Source organism: Teleopsis dalmanni, chromosome 2 (assembly GCF_002237135.1).
Source record: "Teleopsis dalmanni isolate 2A chromosome 2, ASM223713v2, whole genome shotgun sequence".
NCBI lineage: Eukaryota > Metazoa > Arthropoda > Insecta > Diptera > Diopsidae > Teleopsis > Teleopsis dalmanni.
Genome location: NC_051847.1, coordinates 115444496 through 115463833, shown reverse-complemented (window position 1 = coordinate 115463833; position 19338 = coordinate 115444496). Strand labels below are relative to the sequence as shown.

Here is a 19338-nt window from a genome sequence, read left to right as displayed (position 1 = left end):
AGCCAAATGTTAAAAATTTTAATCAATTATATGCAATAAGAGCGAGTAATCGGTAATACCAATTATTAAAAATCAAACCGTAAAGGTATAGTCCACTTAAATGCACTTCAATATTTTGGATCATTGTAACCGTGATCAGATTAGATTACATTTTATAGATTAATCTTGATGATTCGATCTTGTTTCAAGGCCCACTAGATAAATTTAACATGTTGGAACGTAATATATGCGTACTATATGTAGTTGAGTGTATATAAGGAAAACAACGATAAACAATATTATATAACAACAATTTTAAAAAATAAGTTTAAAATTTCAATACAAAAAATTGAGTAAACTACCCGAAAAATGTAATAAAAACTTGTTTCAATCAAGCGGAATTAGTATAGTCTGTCCAGGCATATTAATAATTAAAGAATTCAATTAATAATGAATATTGTTTGGAATCTTATCCTATTCAAATCGGTTTTCAAATCTATAACATATAAAATAACAATTATATTAATTATTTTCTGCTTGATTACAGCGGAAGTCTTCAAACAAAGGATTCCACTTATGATTCTTCTTTTTTCATGATTAAAATTAAATAAAATTTTTTGCCTAAAAATAATTACAAGAAGAAGAAGAAGAAGAAGAAGGAGAAGGAGAAGAGGTAAAGCGTTATAAAAGGATGCGTAATGCTCTGTACTTAAACGATTTTATGTGTACAGATATTCGCCTTTAGTGGTCCGTGAAGCAAAAATACTTAAGAACTCAAAAAGGCGGAGTTGATGAGGATTAGGCTTTACAAACGCAGTTCAAATTCAAAAATTGGGATTCTGGTTTCCGTCTTCGCCACGCAGATAGATTTGAAAGATGCGAAACATAGCAGAGCATGAGGCATTGAGTTTGCTTAGCTCTCTACAAACAACAAGAAAAGGAAAAGGACGAATCTCTTTGTTATGTTGCCATAGAACGACAACGACAGTTACGAGTAAATAACAAACAAAACAACAACAGCAGATGTTTGCATATCGAAATTATTTTAAATAAAATATTTTAGAATGAAAATTTCGGCAGCGAAGTATGCAAGCCAGTGACGCAGGTAGTTTGAGCGTTCGGCCATGGGGTTACCTTTCAGCTACTCGAACCAAACTGAAGTAATCACGTGCATTTGGGAAGTACGAGTACACAAAAGGTTCTGAGACGGCACTGGCATGCAAATATTTGAAAATACGCGCAGTGAGGCGCATGCGCAAATTCATTATTCACAGCAAACTGGTCTTTGCCGGTCGGGTTGCCTGTTGCATGTATCTCGAAGGCATTGCTGCCGGTTGGTTCATCTTTGCCAATTCCTTGGCTCTGCATTTACCTTCGCTTGCAACACTAAGTGTTTTTTCTTATTAAGGTTAAGGCTACGAGGACAATAGAACTTGATTTTTTTTTTTTATTTTTGCAATTGTTTAATTACTTGGCAGTTATTTTCATTGAAAAAGATTATTTGACGAAAAATGTTCGAGGATTTACGCTATACATGATGGATAAGTTAATACCGGCAAAGGAAAACTGGTGCATAGATTGCATATGCTGATCTTTTTCTTTGGCTCACAGTTAGGATTATTTTAAACTCTGACCATCTGCTAAGCTTAAAGAAAATATGTTTTTGTCTACTTAGAAAAAGGTGAATAAGACTAGAGGATAATAATTTTGAAAAAAAAGATTATGTATGGTTACACTATTACAGTAAATTGTGAATGTTGGTATCAATACCCAAAAATAAGCTGAAATTTACGGGATACACATATTTATAATAGATGAGACTGATTTGTTTTCGACTCTCTGCAAAATAGGTCAGAAAAGTTCTTAAGATTTCCCAAAAAATATGCTTCTACCTATTAATCATTAGTGTTGTTACGGTTAAATAAAGTTGTATTCCTATATAGACCATGTGCGAGTTCGAGTAAATTGAAGTAAAGTAAATTAAAATTTCTTGTGATTTTTTGCACTGCACTTGTATAACTTTTTTTTTTGTTTTTCTATTGCACTAATTTATTATTTTTGGTTAAAAGTTTTCAAATTTATTTATTTATTTATTAAACATCTTATAAAATTTTCATAATGGTAACACCTAACTTTAGAACCTCTGACTTAATTCGTAGAAACAAATCTGAGGCTAATATCTGTGTTTACGGGACACTGGTCCATAGGAAGACATGGAACTAGACTCGGCCTTCCCTGTAGTACCTCTTGCAGTGCGTGTCTACCAGCTCTTGAAGATATGACACCAGAACACCTGATGTGTTTTTGTCCAGGTCTGGCCAGAACTAGGTTTAAGCTTCTGAGGGCCTCCTTCTTCAACTCACTTAGCGATATCTCCAGCATTAGCATTAGCCAGATAATTACCTTTGTTAATGCCTCTGGCTGCTTCTAGGTTGACCCTCTATCTACTACCCACTATTACGAGGTTTTTTTGTGGATTCAAAAAAGCTTTCTCTTTTAGCTAATTGGGGAGGTTTTCTCCTCCCTCCACCACAACTAACTAACACTTAACTTACCTAATTTTTATCTAATTTACCCTACTCGAAATTGTGGTAAATACCAACATTCGCTATCATACCGACACAATATACTATTTTCTTCAATTTACCATTAATTTACTCGAACTCGCACACGTCCATAGTATTTATAAATCTATTCAGGAGAGACTGCATGTAAGATTTATTTCAAAGTAACTAGAATATTAAAAAAATAGGTACTTTTAGTGAGGTCACTTATTAAGGTTACTATTACATTGGATACATAGAAGCTGAGTTATTTCATCTAACATCATAGTCAGTATATCAGTGCAAGGGTTTCAGATTGTTTTTACACCTACAACCACTTTCTTTGGATCGATAAATGCACTCTGTTAAAAGGCGTAGGGTGTGCTATAAGATAAAAACGATAAATGGTCTTCAGTTAAAATGTAATTTCTTGCCAAAAGGTTTCACTTGATGAGAATAATTATAAATTGCATGAATAAACCTGTATATATAGATTGATATTTCTGAGAGGTTTAAATATAATATGTTTAGGTTGGAGTGCCGGCCTTGTTCACCAAAGCACACCTGAGCTATAGCCCGTTGTGGTACCACAAGTTATACTTCTTCATACGCAGACCAGAAGTATAGCGATATGACCGAAGTGATCAGCATATAGACAACGCTAAAAGGAAGGACTACCACACCCAAATGAAACCTAACAAACCTTACATATCTAAAAACTTGGCGAAGTCCCTAACTTTGCAGGACTACACGTCTGTTAAGTCGTTAAGAAAATCAACCCCGCATATTTTTAAACTTTTACTAAGTGGGGTGGGGTGGTTTCCTACGTATAGTTTCCAATTCGTTGAGCTACAACCTCGACTAAAGTCGTTATAGGATATAGAATTCTTTTTGGGACTTGTGCTGTGAGTAACAATTTGCTCACTATATAATAAGCTAAAAAACATATCGGCGGTTTATTCATTAAATGTGAAGTAGAACGAATCTTTTTAATGAATACTCATCAAAACTAAAAAGGTACGTAGGAGTAAATATTATATTGGAAACTTCCCGATTTTCATTAAGTAAATGGTATTCGATACTATAGACATCAAATCTTAGTCTAGAATTGTGGCATATCAGTTCTAAAAGTTTAAGATTAGAATGCAGTATTTAACTTATACTAAATTATGTTAAATATCACTCTCATTTTAATAACCGATAGCCTTAATAATTTTGCAGGCTTAAAATTTTAATATCACCTATTAGAACTTTGAGCTTTTTAGCAGTTTATAGAGAGTACATATAAACTTTGCAATATAACTTTCAAAAATATAGAAATCTGAATCAATCTCTTATAAAAAATGATCAAAAATAAATACACTAAATGTTTCAAAGCTGAGAAAGTGATCACATTTTTAGAAATCAACTGAAGATATGTTACGAGTATATCAGATCCAATAAATCAAAGGAAACAATATATTCGTCCAGGACTGAATACATCTGTTTTGTACAATGAATAAATATATTAAATTACATGAGTTCAAAATACCGGAAGTACTCGCATACTCGTATAAAACAAAGATGGAATCCTAAAGAAAGGTTAACACAATTTTGGCATAAAATATTTGCATTCTTGCAAAAAAAAAAATTATGAAAAGGATTGCACATTTCCTTTGCAAACTTCACAATTTTATTTTTTTTATATAAATTTTTTTTCCTTTGGATTCGAATGCAACTGATTTTATTCAATTGCCTCTGGAGAAGAGATACAACCTATAAATTACTACCGCAACAGCATGTTGCAGTAACAGATGCTCCTTTTTTGCTTCAATTTGTGCGATTGCATTTCAATATCTGGATTCACCATCGAATTATAAGTGGAAAGGTTTTCAACTTTCTGTTCTTATATTTATCTTAAAGTTCTCACAGAATGACTCGTATACTTACTTCGGATATATGTACATCTCCTACATATATATACATACATATGTATATATTTCATAATTATAAGCTATATTAATAATTTATTGAAAACATGAGTATCATCTATATTTCTCACCAACCTTTCTTAATTTAGATAACATATATTTGCACCTACATAGGTATATGTATATATATTTAATTTATCAGGTAATTTGTAATAAGCCAATGGTTCTTAAAAGTAGAAGAGTAGAGTTGAGACAGTAGAGTAACACTAACAGATAAAAAAGTTGAAATAAACGTCATAAATAGAGAAATCCAACTGAAAGTCTGAATATATCAAGATATATAAATATATATATATATATATATATATAAAAGCAATTAGAAAACCGTATTTTTGAATGGTATTCATTATGAAAATATAAAAACATTTCAAACATGGAGGAGGTCCACTAAATTATAGCTAAAATATTACACATAGATATATTATTAATATAAATATATTAATATAGATGTATTTATTAATTTCAAAACGAAGATGTACACCATTAGATAAGCTCATCAGATCAAATCAAACTAATTTCAGAACCGTAAGGGCTAGTGTATTCAGCAGAACAATAAGACAATTGCATATATCTCACTTCTTTATGCGACCTGATGTTATCTTACCTTAACGATGGGTATTTCTTATAAAAAAGTCAACATTTTTACAAATATATCGAAATATTACAACGCACTGGGTATTACACGTAGGGCTATTAGGCAAATATTGCTAGACTAGTGTAGTCTTAGCAGGCTTAAACATGTTCTCTTTTGTTGTGTATAATATTGTAATATCATGGTATTTTGTACAGATAAGATTGTTCTTACAGCAATATATACAATACGAAGCAAGAGAGGCTACTACAGCAAATTAATGTCTGAGGCTGGACCCAAAATATCAATTTTAAGTAGATGAAATTTATGAGAATAACAGCTACTAAATGCAGGGGTAGTTTGCGAATCCATAGAACTTCAGTTTGTAGCGAATTCTATTGAAGTCTTTGTAATTTTTATGGATTTCAGTAAATTGTAATGTATCTCACAATATGGTGATCTCACCATATTGAAGATCTTGTACTGATAGAAGGGATATTAAAAGTAAACAAATATATATCATAACTCCCATGTCAAATTAAGCTATTATTATCGTTACCTTGTCAACCAGAACATTAAAATGCGCTATAAATTATATACTAAGTTCTTCAGCTTGAGTAGATCCTTAGGATCGCTAGTATAAACTAACCTAACCTTGGCTTTTTAGCTACTTATATATTACTAAAATCATACGATACAAGGTTTTTATCTTTAGTGCTGCAATTGTGCATTAAATTTGATTTACTAACAGAGAAACTTGTTACTTCCCAATTTTAGATGTTTGATGATATTTTGCTAATATTAACTTTTTAAAAATGATTTTTAATACATTTTTTGATCAAGTTTTTATTTTAGGTTTAGAAACTTCATAATTATAGAATGTTTTTAACAGAAATGTTTTTACATTGGTAGCGGTTGTTTTATTTAAAAAACTTCTGTGTACGAGAGTCATTATTTATATTTTGTGCGTTGGCAACACTGATTGTTGTCTGGTATCATCTGACTCATGCATACAAAAGTTTAACATTATTAAACACCATAGACCTACCTTAGACCTTTTGTCAAAAGAGCGTCATTTGTGTGATTTGTGAATTGAGTGTTTACGAAAAAATGGAATTACGTGGATTATTAGACAAGAATGAGTGACAAGAGTAAGAGATCAACTTACTTCCACATTTAGCAATGAAGCTATATCCTTTGCCATTGAGAAATGCTGGTACAATGATTTTAATAGTGACTGCAGTTCTTCTACTAATGCAAGATCGTCCTGCGACATACTGGGAGATTGAGGGCATTAGAACAGTAGGCAATAGTTCCACCAGGATATATAAAATTTCCTTGCACAATCATTTAGCCGTGCGAAAGGTTTGTTCTTGTTAGATCCACCATCATTTGACAAAATCTCAAAAATATGCTATTGTCGATAGGTGCACATAAATGCTCAAGAAGTATAATGGTGGTGCATCAAAAGACGTACATATATAAAATTGTAACAGGTGACGAATCATAGATATACTCGTATGCGTATGAGCCAGAACGTAAACAGCAGTCGACTGTATGGGTGTTTCAAGATGAACTAAATCCAACAAAAGTTGTTCGTGATCGAGCAAATGGTCGGGAAAATTGATCATGTGCCAAGTATACGAGTACCATTACAGGAAAGTAAAACGGTCAATTTCGAGTGGTATAGAACCATTTCTTTACCGGAAGTCTTCAGTAATAAACGAAAAACAAACATGCACCGTTAGATCATTCTTCATCTCCATCAAGACAATGAGAATGCTAACACATCTCGTCTAACAACTGACTGTTTGAACATTCAAAGAATTTCTCATGAAATTGATGGGTCATCCGCAGCACAGTCCTGATTTGGTACCCAATAACTTCTTCTTGTTACCGAACGTCAAGAATAAATTGCGTTTACAACGAAAAGTATGTTTTGTAGGTGTCTGAAGAGGATTGGAAGAAATGCTTTGACAAATGGTTCAAACGCATGCAAAGGTGTATTAATCATAAAAGAGAATACTTTAAGAAACAATAAAGCAATTTTCAATGACAAGTTAGTATTTTTTCATTATTAGGCTTAAAATATAAATAGTGAACTTCGTACATAAAAAAATACATTTTCTTCTGACTTTACTGCTAAAATACAATGACACTTCCAAAAGTTGGCTGAAGCCATGTTGTACTTATCTTAATCAATTTAATATAATTGTAATATGTATTTAAATAAATAAAGGAAGAACTAACTTCTGTGAAATTTTCTTTATCTTATCTGTGCTATCTTTTTAAGATATTTTTAAATACACCTGGTCGTGCCTTTCTTTGTAACAAAATATTGTTTTAAAGAAACAGTGTCTTATAATTTACCTGCCTTAAAACTACTGGAGTTAATTCTAAATTTCATAGAAGTGAATAACAATAAATGCTGCTCTACTTTCTAATCACTTCTATGGGTTTTCATTGTTCCTAAAATGCAGTCAGTTATCAGAAATAGTTCAAATGGCGCAAAATCCATTAGATACTTTACACTCAACCGCATGCACTAACTTCCCGCTGATCACAATATATCAACAACTGGCAGCATCAATGACTGAACTATCTGCAAACAAAGGAAAACATAAAATTTCCCTAATAAAATATGGAAAACCCAATTTTCCTTTAGAAAGTGTAAACAGGAGCGCTAAATAGTTACCTTCAAGATCAATAAGTAAACTGTAAACCGTATGTTGGCATGTCTAAGCATGTTTTGCTCGCTGGAAATTCAAGGACAATATTTTTACATTGTTTCCTTGACGTTATTGCGAAGATTTATAACAACTCGAACAAAAGATTTATTTACTTGAATTCATACATAAATCATGCTAGGCGAACACGTTTCTGAAATAAATCGAGAATATTATAAATGAAATTGAATAAAAAAAATTTCAACATCTGCGATAGAAAACGTGTATTAGAGCAATAAAAGATACAAGATACACCAAAGGTTAGCAAAAAAAATGTGGAGTATCTTCTATTAAAGGTAGTGCTGCGCAGGCCTCAACAAGTCGAACGTGGTAAGAGGGCTTTTTCTTCTCTGCACAGAAGCTAGGAGCAGTGCCTGCCTTTACGTGCGCGTTTGCGCGAAGGATTTTTAATGTGCCGTAGTATCTTGGAACTGGTTTCCTTTGTTACCGCAACAGATACAAGTATGGAAAAGGAACAATAGGAAGACGCGGCACATTTGCTTTGTTTTGTTGAGTGAGTCCTTTCGCGTAAAAGGTAGCAATAAAGCACGTTAAAGGCAAAACGCGTACTTTTCAATGGATGTAGCATGTCCATATTTATGTATTTCTGAATGTTAGGATTCCTTTTGGAGCAGTCTTCACAAAAACTTATATCCTGCTTCAATTTTTCAAGCAGCTGCTATGACAAGTTTTCAAAAAATTACAAAATAAAAGTGTATAATTTTTTGTAGACACGAAACAAAAAGCACTAAAAGCAACGATATGTAGTTGAGCTAAGCCACTATATAGCATTCCTTGGCAGTAATTTCAACTGCGGGACATTTCAACCAAGCATGTGTCTACAGCTTTAGCAAAAGTAGCAACTACAACTTGATCCTTGCAGCAAACGTAAATCAACTGCTTAACTACTCTGCCAAGCTAACAGCAGATTTTCTACGTACGTGTATATGGTATACCGGTATATCGGTATACCGGCACACTGGTATACATGACAGGACACCATGATGACTAAGACATTGTGCATGTTAATGGCACGTGGTAAAGTATACATCTGTATTCTGCAATCGTTTTATTTTTGCTATCCTGTGCTGGTATCTCTACGTTCGTTTGTAATTTGCAATAAATTTGGCAGCTGCTGCCAAGACACGCAATTTATAAGTAGGCAACTTACTTGATCCTTGATACAAGATAGCAGTTGATGTGTTACAAAAGGGTCCAATTTCGTGAGGATCACAGAAAAAACAAAAATAAAATTCGAGAAAAATTCAGCTAACCATATACATACATATGTACGAAAAAAGGAAGAAAATTTGTCACAAGGGTGCCGAGATGGGAAAACGTATAACACGTGTACAAATCGTAAAATTGTAATTTTTATTATATATAAAAATTATTCTTAAAGGATACTAATTTTATTTGCTTGTTACTCAATCAAAATGTTCTATTTTGTATATTAATATTTTTTAATCCTTTTGTGATTTTAATTTCATTATAATTTTTTTATTTTGTGGCAATGAGGAAATATTATCCTTTTCCTCAAAATAGCTTATTTTCATGTCATATTAATTACAAAGGAAACTTCCGCAATTCAATGTAAATTATCATACTCCTTAATTATTATTTATATATGCGGCTTTCACCTCAAGTTACAACCCTCTTCGCCGTACCCGTACACCCAACAAACTTATTCACAGCTTAAATGCAAATAGCAATACGAGTGAGTATATCTGAAAGAAATCATATCAATCTCACCTTGTTAGCTCAACAAAAGCAGAAATTAAGGAAAAAATTTAAATCACATCTGAAATGAATTATATATTATATATATTTAACTCCTTTGTCATTTTATTAGTTCGACAGTGTATGTGAAACCATGACTAGTGCTGCACAATAGCGTTTTTATGCTACTACGCGTCATTTTCTTAACGCTATCCGCGTTCTCATGCGTAAGAAGCTGTTAAGGAATGTATTTCACTTCACATTCCTGTCCATCCAGCAACCCTCAAAAATTATTTATTCTTCTTTTAATAAAAAAGATTTATTTATTTCAAATTATTTCATTTTGCGTACCAGTTATGTATTTTATATTTTAAACAATTTTTTTTTTGAAAAATAAAAATCGCTCTAATTTTATTGCGTATTTCATAAATTCTTTTTACACTTGAAAAAAAGTCAATATGAAACTATTGCATGAATCATAAATTTTTTAAATGTTTTTGAATTATTATTCTTCGATGTTTTGGAGAGGTGGAAATATTTTATAAGAAAAAAATTACTATTTTGAATCAGTAACCTTCGATGTTTTGGAGAGGTAGAAATATTCCATAAGAAAAAAAATCACTATTTTGAATTAGTAATATTCCATATCCTGGATGGGTTGAAATATTCCATAAGAAACAAAAAATATTATGGTATTTGGAGGTAGTATTATTCGATGTTCTGGAGAGGTATGTTTCATAAGAAAAAAATTACTGCTTTAAATTACTAATCTTCGATGTTCTGGATGCGTTGAAATATTCCATAAAAAAAAAAATACTAATTTGAATTTGTAATCTTCGATGTATCTGAAGCAAGCAAAATAGCAGTGTTTGAAAGGAAAACACAGTAATCCTTCCTATAACGCGGTACCTTTACAACGCGTTTTCATATTACGCGATTTCAATCGCCCGTATAACATGGGAATTACCCCATATAACGCGGGGATTTGTAAAGTTCATAATAAGCTTCGTGTACCTTTGCACGTGTGTATACTGGGTATACGGGAATACCCATATGACGCGTTTTCCTATAACGCGGAACCAATCTACCGCGTTTGAATCAGTACAAAGATTACTAATTATTCTAGAAAAATCGAACGATCGAACATATGAGAATGAGATATTATACCTCATTTGAAATTTTGAAAATTGGTAAAGACATGACCTTTGCTCTCAATCTAGAAATTATGAAATAAGTTATATTTCATTTGTATATTATATATTTATATATTGAAAATGTGTACTTTATGGTAAAAAATTGCCTTATATAACTACACCAACTTCAAATAACTTTGAAAAAAAAAGAAAAATAGATTGTCTTCTGAACAATTCACCTTCTACTGCATTAATAAAATACGAAACTTGTTCTTTTTTTTAGAAATTTGAAGAATTACGAGTATATTAGATCTAATTATTTCAAAAATCGAAATTATCTTTTTTATGCCATTTTATATAATCGAATTAAAAGATATTAATACAAAGAACAGCTATATGAGAAGTATTGTTATCATTAGAAGGGACGTATAAGATAGATTGTGCTGTCTCTGGAGCATAATATCTATATCCTAAGTTAACTTAAACAAATTGAAACCGTTGATGATCGAAGCTTCCAGTTCTTTTTCAATTTAATAAAAGTCGAATGAAGATACTAGACACATTTACGGTATCCTTTAAAAAATGGTATTTAACAGCAGTATGTTGAGTTAGTGAACTAGTAATTAATCTGAGTCCAGATCTATTTAAAATAAAAAACCTGTTATTTTTATTATTTACTGAAAAAAGCTGCTTGGACTATCAGGTTTTTTAAAACTGCTTCTATACTCTGTTTCTAATATAGACTAAACTAGTCTGATAAGTGAAAATCGCAAAAATATTTTTGGATTCAATGACAGAACTAAGTATAAGCTCTTTTGCTCAGCTATAAAAGATTGGATCGATTAGGATTGAGTGTAATAGATAAAAAGAAAAGCTTGAACTTTGTTCAAATATTTGTGAACTGTTTCTAAGTAATGAAATATACAAAATGGAGTTCCATCACTTCTGGAATTCATTTTCGAGCACTACAGATAGTACATTTGCATAATACGAGTATGTAAACATATGTATGTATTCTTTTATTTCTTTTTCAGAAAATATTGGCTGTAAATTTAGAATTTGTAGCTTTTATAATAATATGTGGTGTCTTTACTTATACCATTTCTTTGTAACTGCTATTAATCTGTTTATTTATAATATATTTTCGACTTTTCCAAGCAATTGATATATTGAGTATATTAATTCCAAAATGCTACTTGTATTAAGTACTCCAGAAACCGGATTAGTTAAATGTCTGTTACCACCGATCGAAGTAAGCTCGCTTTTACACTTTAAGAAACGAAATAAACTTAAAAATGTATGTGTATTAATAAAATATATATTAATTAGTAATATGTAAAATAGCATTACAATTCAATTTTTTTGGTAATTGAGGTTTCTCTATTCGATCTATTCTATGCTAAATGTCGCGCGATATTGAATTTTTCACAATTTTGCTCTCTATCTAATACTCAGTTCCTTGTATTAAATATTGTAATAATTGGTTGTTTTTTTTTATAATTTCTTTATATACATATAAATATTTATTTATTCTTTTGCTTAAAGTACATTCTGTGTGATATCACTATGACATCCGATATGTAGCAAATAGCGAATGAAGTCAATTTAAATCTGAGCCACGTTATATAGAAAACCCTTAAGACGTGTTCTATTTCTTTAAGATGAATACCATTCTTTTTTGAGGCTGGTGTGCAGGCAGTAAGTACCTTTCTGGATTTCTCTCTAAAAATTGTAGAAGTATGGTATTTTTTTCTCTTCTGTCCCTTATAAAGCCAACTTTTCCTAGACTTTGCAGCTTGTGAGTGAATTACTTGAACCTAGAGCAAAAAGTAAGACATTAATCCAAATCCAACAAATTCAAAGAATTTGGCGTAAACACTGATTTTGTGCCGGAGTTCATATTCATAGTTTTAAAACAATATATTTGAGTATCGGTATATAAATATTTACATATATAATGGAATATCTTTTCAAATAATTTAGTCAACTAAGTGACTTAGTTATTTCCCTAACATCCACTTCTATGGTTGTACTCGAACCATAGAAGTGTTGCTGTTATAATCCCAATCCAAGTTAATCCAAGTTGTTGTAAAATTTAATGTATAGAAAAAGATTGTACGCATCGGAAGACCAAAATGAATTTGGGTTTATAAGTTTCTAATAAGTAGGTATTTCAATCTTATTAAAACAGATTTAGAATAAAAAATATTTGAACATGTTTTCAGATTATATGTAAGATTATATATACATATATAATTCTTTCGAAGAATAATAATTTAAAATTAATAATCAAACTGATATTTATAATTTTTTTAACTGAAGAGAACTGGATATTACTACGCATTGAAATTTCGCATTTCTATACAAAACCCTTCGGAGCAGAGCCTTTAAATAGAATATGTTTAGCTTTTAAGCACTTATATTTGCTTGACTTCTTCGAATATAAAATAAACAACCCCAAAATATCTTACATACGCAATAATTTCAATTTAAAGTTTAATAGCCATAGCCTTTGGTTATTTTCATATATTTTTTAAATATTACAACAGAGTATTGTTGCTAACAGAGATTTGTGTGACACGAGAGAAGCGCATGTTAAAGATTTCTGTTAACATTATCGCATGCTATAAAAAAGTTTCGGACTTTGATTTTATTATTACATGCAAATAATTTTTAGATAGCAAATGGACGATTACTTCATTGTAATTAATAATTAATCCATAAAATGTAATTAAAGAACAATTGCAGTGCCAGTTTTATTATTCCAAATTTTTTAGGAAGTCTCTCGTTATCTCAGCAATAATAACACATTACAAAACTTAAGAGGACTCCAATTGGATATAGATTAACATTTATAAAGATAAAAATCACAAATGCTAGTGGCAATTCAAACAGCTTTTTGATATAAAAAAGAGTACTGCCTTCTTTCTTGATCTAAATAGATCTGAAATCAGGTAAAAAACTCATTTCTCAACTGAAATAAAAATATGCCTATATTCCATAGGTGGCAGATGGCAAATTTTGTGACTCATTCGTCCTTCTTAATAATCATTCTTTCTCGTTGTCATACAAGGTCTAGTACCTTGAGGTTAAGCGTATATAGCTATGATATCTCAAAGTAAGATTAAAGATTATATCCTACCCATAATTATGTTAGAAGGTTATAATATGTTCAAGCTAATATGAATCGGTTGCTATAAATGGCAGTTATTCCAATGAATGATATTAATTGCAATATAAAGAATAAACACAACAGATCTTATAGATCGCAGTTGCCATTTTTCTAGTAAATAGAATTATAGATATTATAGTTGATATTATATTTATAACAATTAAAATACAAAGATCTTTGGTCTTCTACGAGTTGACGACGACTATCACATACGAATAAACCACGAGCTATATAATCTTTATTACGACATTGATATAATTCAGCGAATTAACATGTCGTGAGAATGGATGAAGATGTTCCAGCGGAAAAGGCGTTTGAAGCAGTAGTTGACGGAGAAGATGTAGAAGTAGTGGAGTGATCAAGTTGAGGGTGCACTAACTGGACTTGATATGCGAGACTGGAGAAGACGCGCATGCAGCAGAGGCGCCTGGAGAGACATGCTGCGTCAGTCCGAAATTCGGTAACGGGTTGTTATGGCCAAATAAGTAAAACACAAAGAGTCGTTTGAATTTTGTTTTGTCTTATTGTCTTTATATTGTATTAGTCTATCGGTTTGTGTTAGATGTAATTGATTTATATAAGACCTAATTGATTTGTGTATAGATTATAGTGAAGACTAAATCAAACAAATTTTTTTTCTTTTTCTTTTACTTTTATTGATTTGATTTATTATAATAAACCAATATTATTTATTATTTTCGTTTTTAAGTTAAAAGTGAATATATAAATTTGCAGATTTATATGTATATATATATATATGTATACAGATATAGATTTATTATATATATAGATTTTATATATGCAGACAAATTAGTAAATACATTTATAATAAAAAGAACTATAAATTATTAATTTATTTATTTGTACAATTCTAAATACATGTGACTGTTATATTATGTTCAGGTACACCTTAATTTCGCAAAAATCTTAATTTCATCTTCATTTCAGCAAAATTAAGTTGTTTTTTTCATACAAAATTCAGTTTTAAGGTTAAAATGAAATTAAGGAAAATGTCCTTAATTTCGTTAAAAAGAAGGCTGAAATTTAGGGACATTTCAAATGCATCTATGAGTAAGATAAATTTTAAGCAAAACAAAAAGTTGAGATAACGAAAAAGTGACATATTTTTAAAGCAAATGTTAGTGACAGTTAATTTTAATAAAACCGTGAACTTATTTTGAAATTAGTACAAATTTTTAAATTTGTATGTAAAGAAAAAAGTGCAACTGTTATTGATTTAAAATAGAGTGAAAAATAATAATTCACATACCTGAAATCCAATGAAGTTAATAAAACCACTAAATGTACTCGTTTATAGTTATAATAATCAACTTTTAAAATTTCCTAGATACAAATGGTGTTTGAAGTATGTAATTTTTAACGATTGATTTGTAAATAAAAGACACATGATTTCCTTAATTTAGGGCAGTATGAACACTTTCGAAATGAACTTAATTTCATTTTTACGAAATTAAGGAAATTTGGCTGTCTGAACATAGTATTATGGTGTTTTCGATTGATAGTTCTGAGGTAAATTTTTCAATCGAGATGCTCTTTTAATGCACATTTTGTATATCACTCGAGATAAATGTAAAACACTCTAGACATTTTGCCAGAGTAGCAAGATTACACTGAAATTTAACAGCTGTTTTATGTGATTTGACAGATAAACTATGATATGATCCCATATATGTATTTCTGCACAATGTAAATGTCTACCAATAAGACTAAAAAAATATTAGATTACTCTAAAAATGTTCAATTAGACAAAAAAATATGACAGATCGAGAGTAGATTGAATCCAGAAGTACCAATCGAAAACGTCATTAAATAACTTCTGCCTCTCTGCTATTCTCTACGTTATGCTCTTGACGCTTTTGTAAATCATGCCTGTTCTTGGAAAACGACTGCATTGTTTAAGGCACTCCCTGTATGTAATAAAAACAGCTGTGTTTTGCAAGCATTTCCAAGCACTCAATGTGATTTTACATATAAGTAAACAAAATTATCTCAGTTAAATTATTTGTACAGCGTAGTCTTAATTTTTTAAATGGATTTAAGTAAAATAGAAATAAGTGATAAATTAGTGCCAGAAAACTATTTGAAATTGGCACAATCCGCTCAAAAGTCAAAAGAAGTTGCCGTTTCAGAGCTATTAGAAAAAGTAAAATTTATAATAAATATTCTCTTCATTAATAAAATAACAATTATCAGAACAATAAAAATCTTATTACCATTGCATAACAATTATTGTAATAATTAAAATTTTTCCACTAACAGCGGAAACTACCTGAAGAGGGATGGAGTGATGAGCGTATTGAGGCTTTAGTTGCACAATTGGCCGCATTAGACAGCAATAATTTTGTTTCAAAAGTTGGACTGGGCGAACGTGAAGCTAAAATCGTATGCAGTACGTTTTCCACGTAAATTCCTTAGTATAATATACCTACAATGATTTGATATGCTCTTTAGAACTTGTTGCACAGCGGCATTACAATTTTGGACATGGCATTGGGCGCTCCGGTGATTTGTTGGAACCGCAACCAAAAGCTGCTGGCTCTACAATATTATCCAACCTAACAAATGCACTACTACTGGAGCTTATTAAAGAAATGGGTGTGCGTAGTTGTAAAAGTTGCTTTCTGGTACCAATGGCGACGGGTATGTCATTGATGTTGTGCTTGCTAACACTTAGGAAACAAAGGCCACAAGCTAAATATGTGATATGGTCACGCATTGATCAGAAATCATGCTTTAAAAGTATAACGACGGCAAACCTCATACCGATTATAATAGACACAAATTATTCTAGCGAAAAAGGTTTGACAACCGATTTGGTAGCTTTTGAAAATAAGCTCAAGGAGTTGAATGTGGATGATATTGTTTGTGTATATACAACCACAAGCTGCTTTGCTCCACGCAATGCTGACAATATAATTGAAGTAGCCAAATTATCCGCACGTTACAAAGTGCCACATTTGGTTAACAATGCTTACGGCTTGCAGAGCACATATATAACGCATCAACTGGAGCAAGCAAATCGTTTGGGTCGTGTAGATCTTTTTGTGCAAAGTACGGATAAAAACCTAATGGTGCCAGTAGGTGGTGCTGTTGTGGCAGGTTTTCAAAATGAAACCGTACGAGCAGTTGCTAAAACATATGCAGGTTCGTTGGATTATAACTTATTAAAAAAGTTTTATAAATTTAATCTGAAATTAAACCAGGACGTGCTTCATCCTCACAGAGCTTAGATGTATTGATGACGTTATTGTCACTTGGCCGTAATGGTTATATTGACTATGTGCAGCAACGTAAAAACAATTTCATATATTTACGAAACAACTTGATTAAATTTGCAAACAGTCACAATGAAAAAGTTTTTGAAAGTAAAGGGAATCCAATTTCCTTAGCATTATCACTCGAAACATTTAAAAATACAAATATAACTCAAATTGGTTCCATGCTTTTTACGCGTGGTGTTTCTGGTGTACGTGTTGTTACTTGCATAGACATAAAGGATATAGACGGTTACAAATTTATAAGTGAGTACGAAACTACTGCTAAGTGTGTCATTAGTTTTGAAAAATATGTGTGTATATATTTTGAACAGATTGGGGAACACATTCTTCAGTAACAAACATACCTTATCTGACTGTCGCAGCTACACTTGGTTTAACAACGAATGAAATTGACTTATTTTTCAAGAAACTTGAGGATTGTTGGTCAGTATATAATAATAAGTTCGTGTAGTTAGAAATAATTAGTTTAAAGAATTAGACTCAATTCCATTTGCGTTCTTTAATAATCAAAAATTACTCTTTAATATAAAGTTCATATATTTATTCGTTATTTTGCGAGATACATGAGACAACACAAACTAACCCGTGATAATACAAACCATATACTTATATTAAACTAAACTTCATAAAATTCTGAGTGAAGTTATTATAAACTAATTTAAGAGAGAGTTATTTTTTTAATCTCATATTTTTAATACATGTATTATATTAGAATGTAACATAAAAAAATTGAATATTGTTTAAAATTGTTAACTACATATTTAGTGAATAAAAAATCTTAACATAAAGATATTTTGATAATATTTAACTAATGCAAATAACATTCATAATTACACAAAAACATTTTTAGATTTTATTTTTTAATTTAACTTTTATAATAAAAATAAATTTTACACTGAAAATATATTATAATAATATTAAATAAATGTAGATTACCTATATACAATTTGACTTTTATTTAAAATCAATATAAATTAAATTTTAACAAAACCAAATAATAACGATCATTTCTGTACATGCAAAATATTTTATCAATTATAACTCTACCGAGTTATTTTTTAATACGAGTATATTTAATATGTTGGTCCCTTTAAAAAAAAATTAAATATATATTTTTTAAATTGATTTATGTTTTCAACATGACATTTTCTACATAAACATTAACAAATGAGATTAACAACAAATTTAAAATATTGAAAAACATTTTTAAAATATTTACATATACTTATTGCATATATAGTTCGGAATGATAATTATTTCTTTATGTATAAACAATAATTCTTTTATAAATATTTATTTTCTAAAAAACAATTTTAACATTTGTTTAACATAAAGTTTGAAATTTGAATTTACATATTCCTAACTCATTTTTTGAACATGAGATATCATTTATTTATACATTCATTTTAATTTATTTTAACAGACATTATTAAATAAAATATTAATATTAAATTAAACATATAATATTTTCTAGCAATTGTTTAAAAAAATATATAAAATATATTTTTTTGTCACTTTAGTCTTCATTTAATTTTAGCTACAATTTAAAAACTAGATATTTTTAATCAATAGATTTAATCAATATATTTTGATAAACATATTTTCTGAAATGGAATTAAATTAATTTTCAATGACTTGTTTTTTTTATTAAAATTAAAGTCTATATAGCACATTTTTAAAAAATATTTATAAAAAGTATATATTGAAATAAAAAGATAGTAACACCAGGTTAATATCCATTTGTCTCTTAAAATATTACATTTCTTTCCATTTCTTTTTTATTTCTATGAACACCTCTCCCGTTATTAGTCTCATTTCGATTCATTATTGTGACTGTTGTATTTGCTTTTCCTAAGAGAAAATAGATATCAATAAAAAATATTTTAAATTTATGTTAATATCTAAGATAATATTAGATTAATTAAATAAGAATTTTATATAGTAAAACAACAAATCCATTTCGAATAGATATATCTGTTTTGATTCGTTAGACTAGGTTTGTTTAATTAAGTAATTTATAATTTAAAATTTTTTAACTTATGAATTCCATTTCCAAATTCCGGTCGGAGTCCGTAAACCGTTCTTTGGCATGATTGGGTATTATTCCTTTGCATTCCACAGAGTTGTGTGTCTTATTGCTTTGTATGTGTGCAGTAGAGTTTCTGTATCTTTACCCCATGAACATACTGGAGGCTTCAACATGTTGTTGCAAGATGTCAGTCGATT

At 30.1% G+C, this 19338-nt stretch overlaps 2 protein-coding genes across 2 annotated transcripts in view; one reads left to right on the top strand and one right to left on the bottom strand.

Annotated features, from left to right (window-relative positions):
• The first annotated feature begins 15687 nt into the window (after nt 1–15687).
• LOC119684829 (O-phosphoseryl-tRNA(Sec) selenium transferase) lies at nt 15688–17789 on the top strand. The gene is made up of 5 exons (XM_038098959.1): nt 15688–15977; nt 16094–16223; nt 16286–16978; nt 17038–17355; nt 17424–17789. The coding sequence occupies exons 1-5, from the start codon at nt 15864–15866 to the stop codon at nt 17561–17563; spliced, it is 1395 nt and encodes a 464-aa protein (XP_037954887.1). The 5' UTR covers nt 15688–15863; the 3' UTR covers nt 17564–17789.
• Nucleotides 17790–18785: 996 nt separating this feature from the next.
• The window catches only part of LOC119680266 (myosin-6-like), a 71709-nt gene continuing 71156 nt past the window's right edge, over nt 18786–19338 (bottom strand). Inside the window, exon 5 of the mRNA XM_038092995.1 lies at nt 18786–18963. Within this exon, the coding sequence (XP_037948923.1) occupies nt 18937–18963 (27 nt within the window). The 3' untranslated portion in view covers nt 18786–18936. The remainder of the gene's footprint in view (nt 18964–19338) is intronic.

What these genes read in the sequence shown, in the direction of transcription:
- LOC119684829 (XM_038098959.1), top strand. Translation starts at nt 15,864, where the DNA reads ATGGATTTAAGTAAAATAGAAATAAGTGATAAATTAGTGCCAGAAAAC. An exon ending in AGTTGCTAAAACATATGCAG is followed by an intron (nt 16,979 to 17,037) that starts GTTCGTTGGATT and finishes AAATTAAACCAG; the next exon opens with GACGTGCTTCATCCTCACAG. An exon ending in AGACGGTTACAAATTTATAA is followed by an intron (nt 17,356 to 17,423) that starts GTGAGTACGAAA and finishes TATTTTGAACAG; the next exon opens with ATTGGGGAACACATTCTTCA.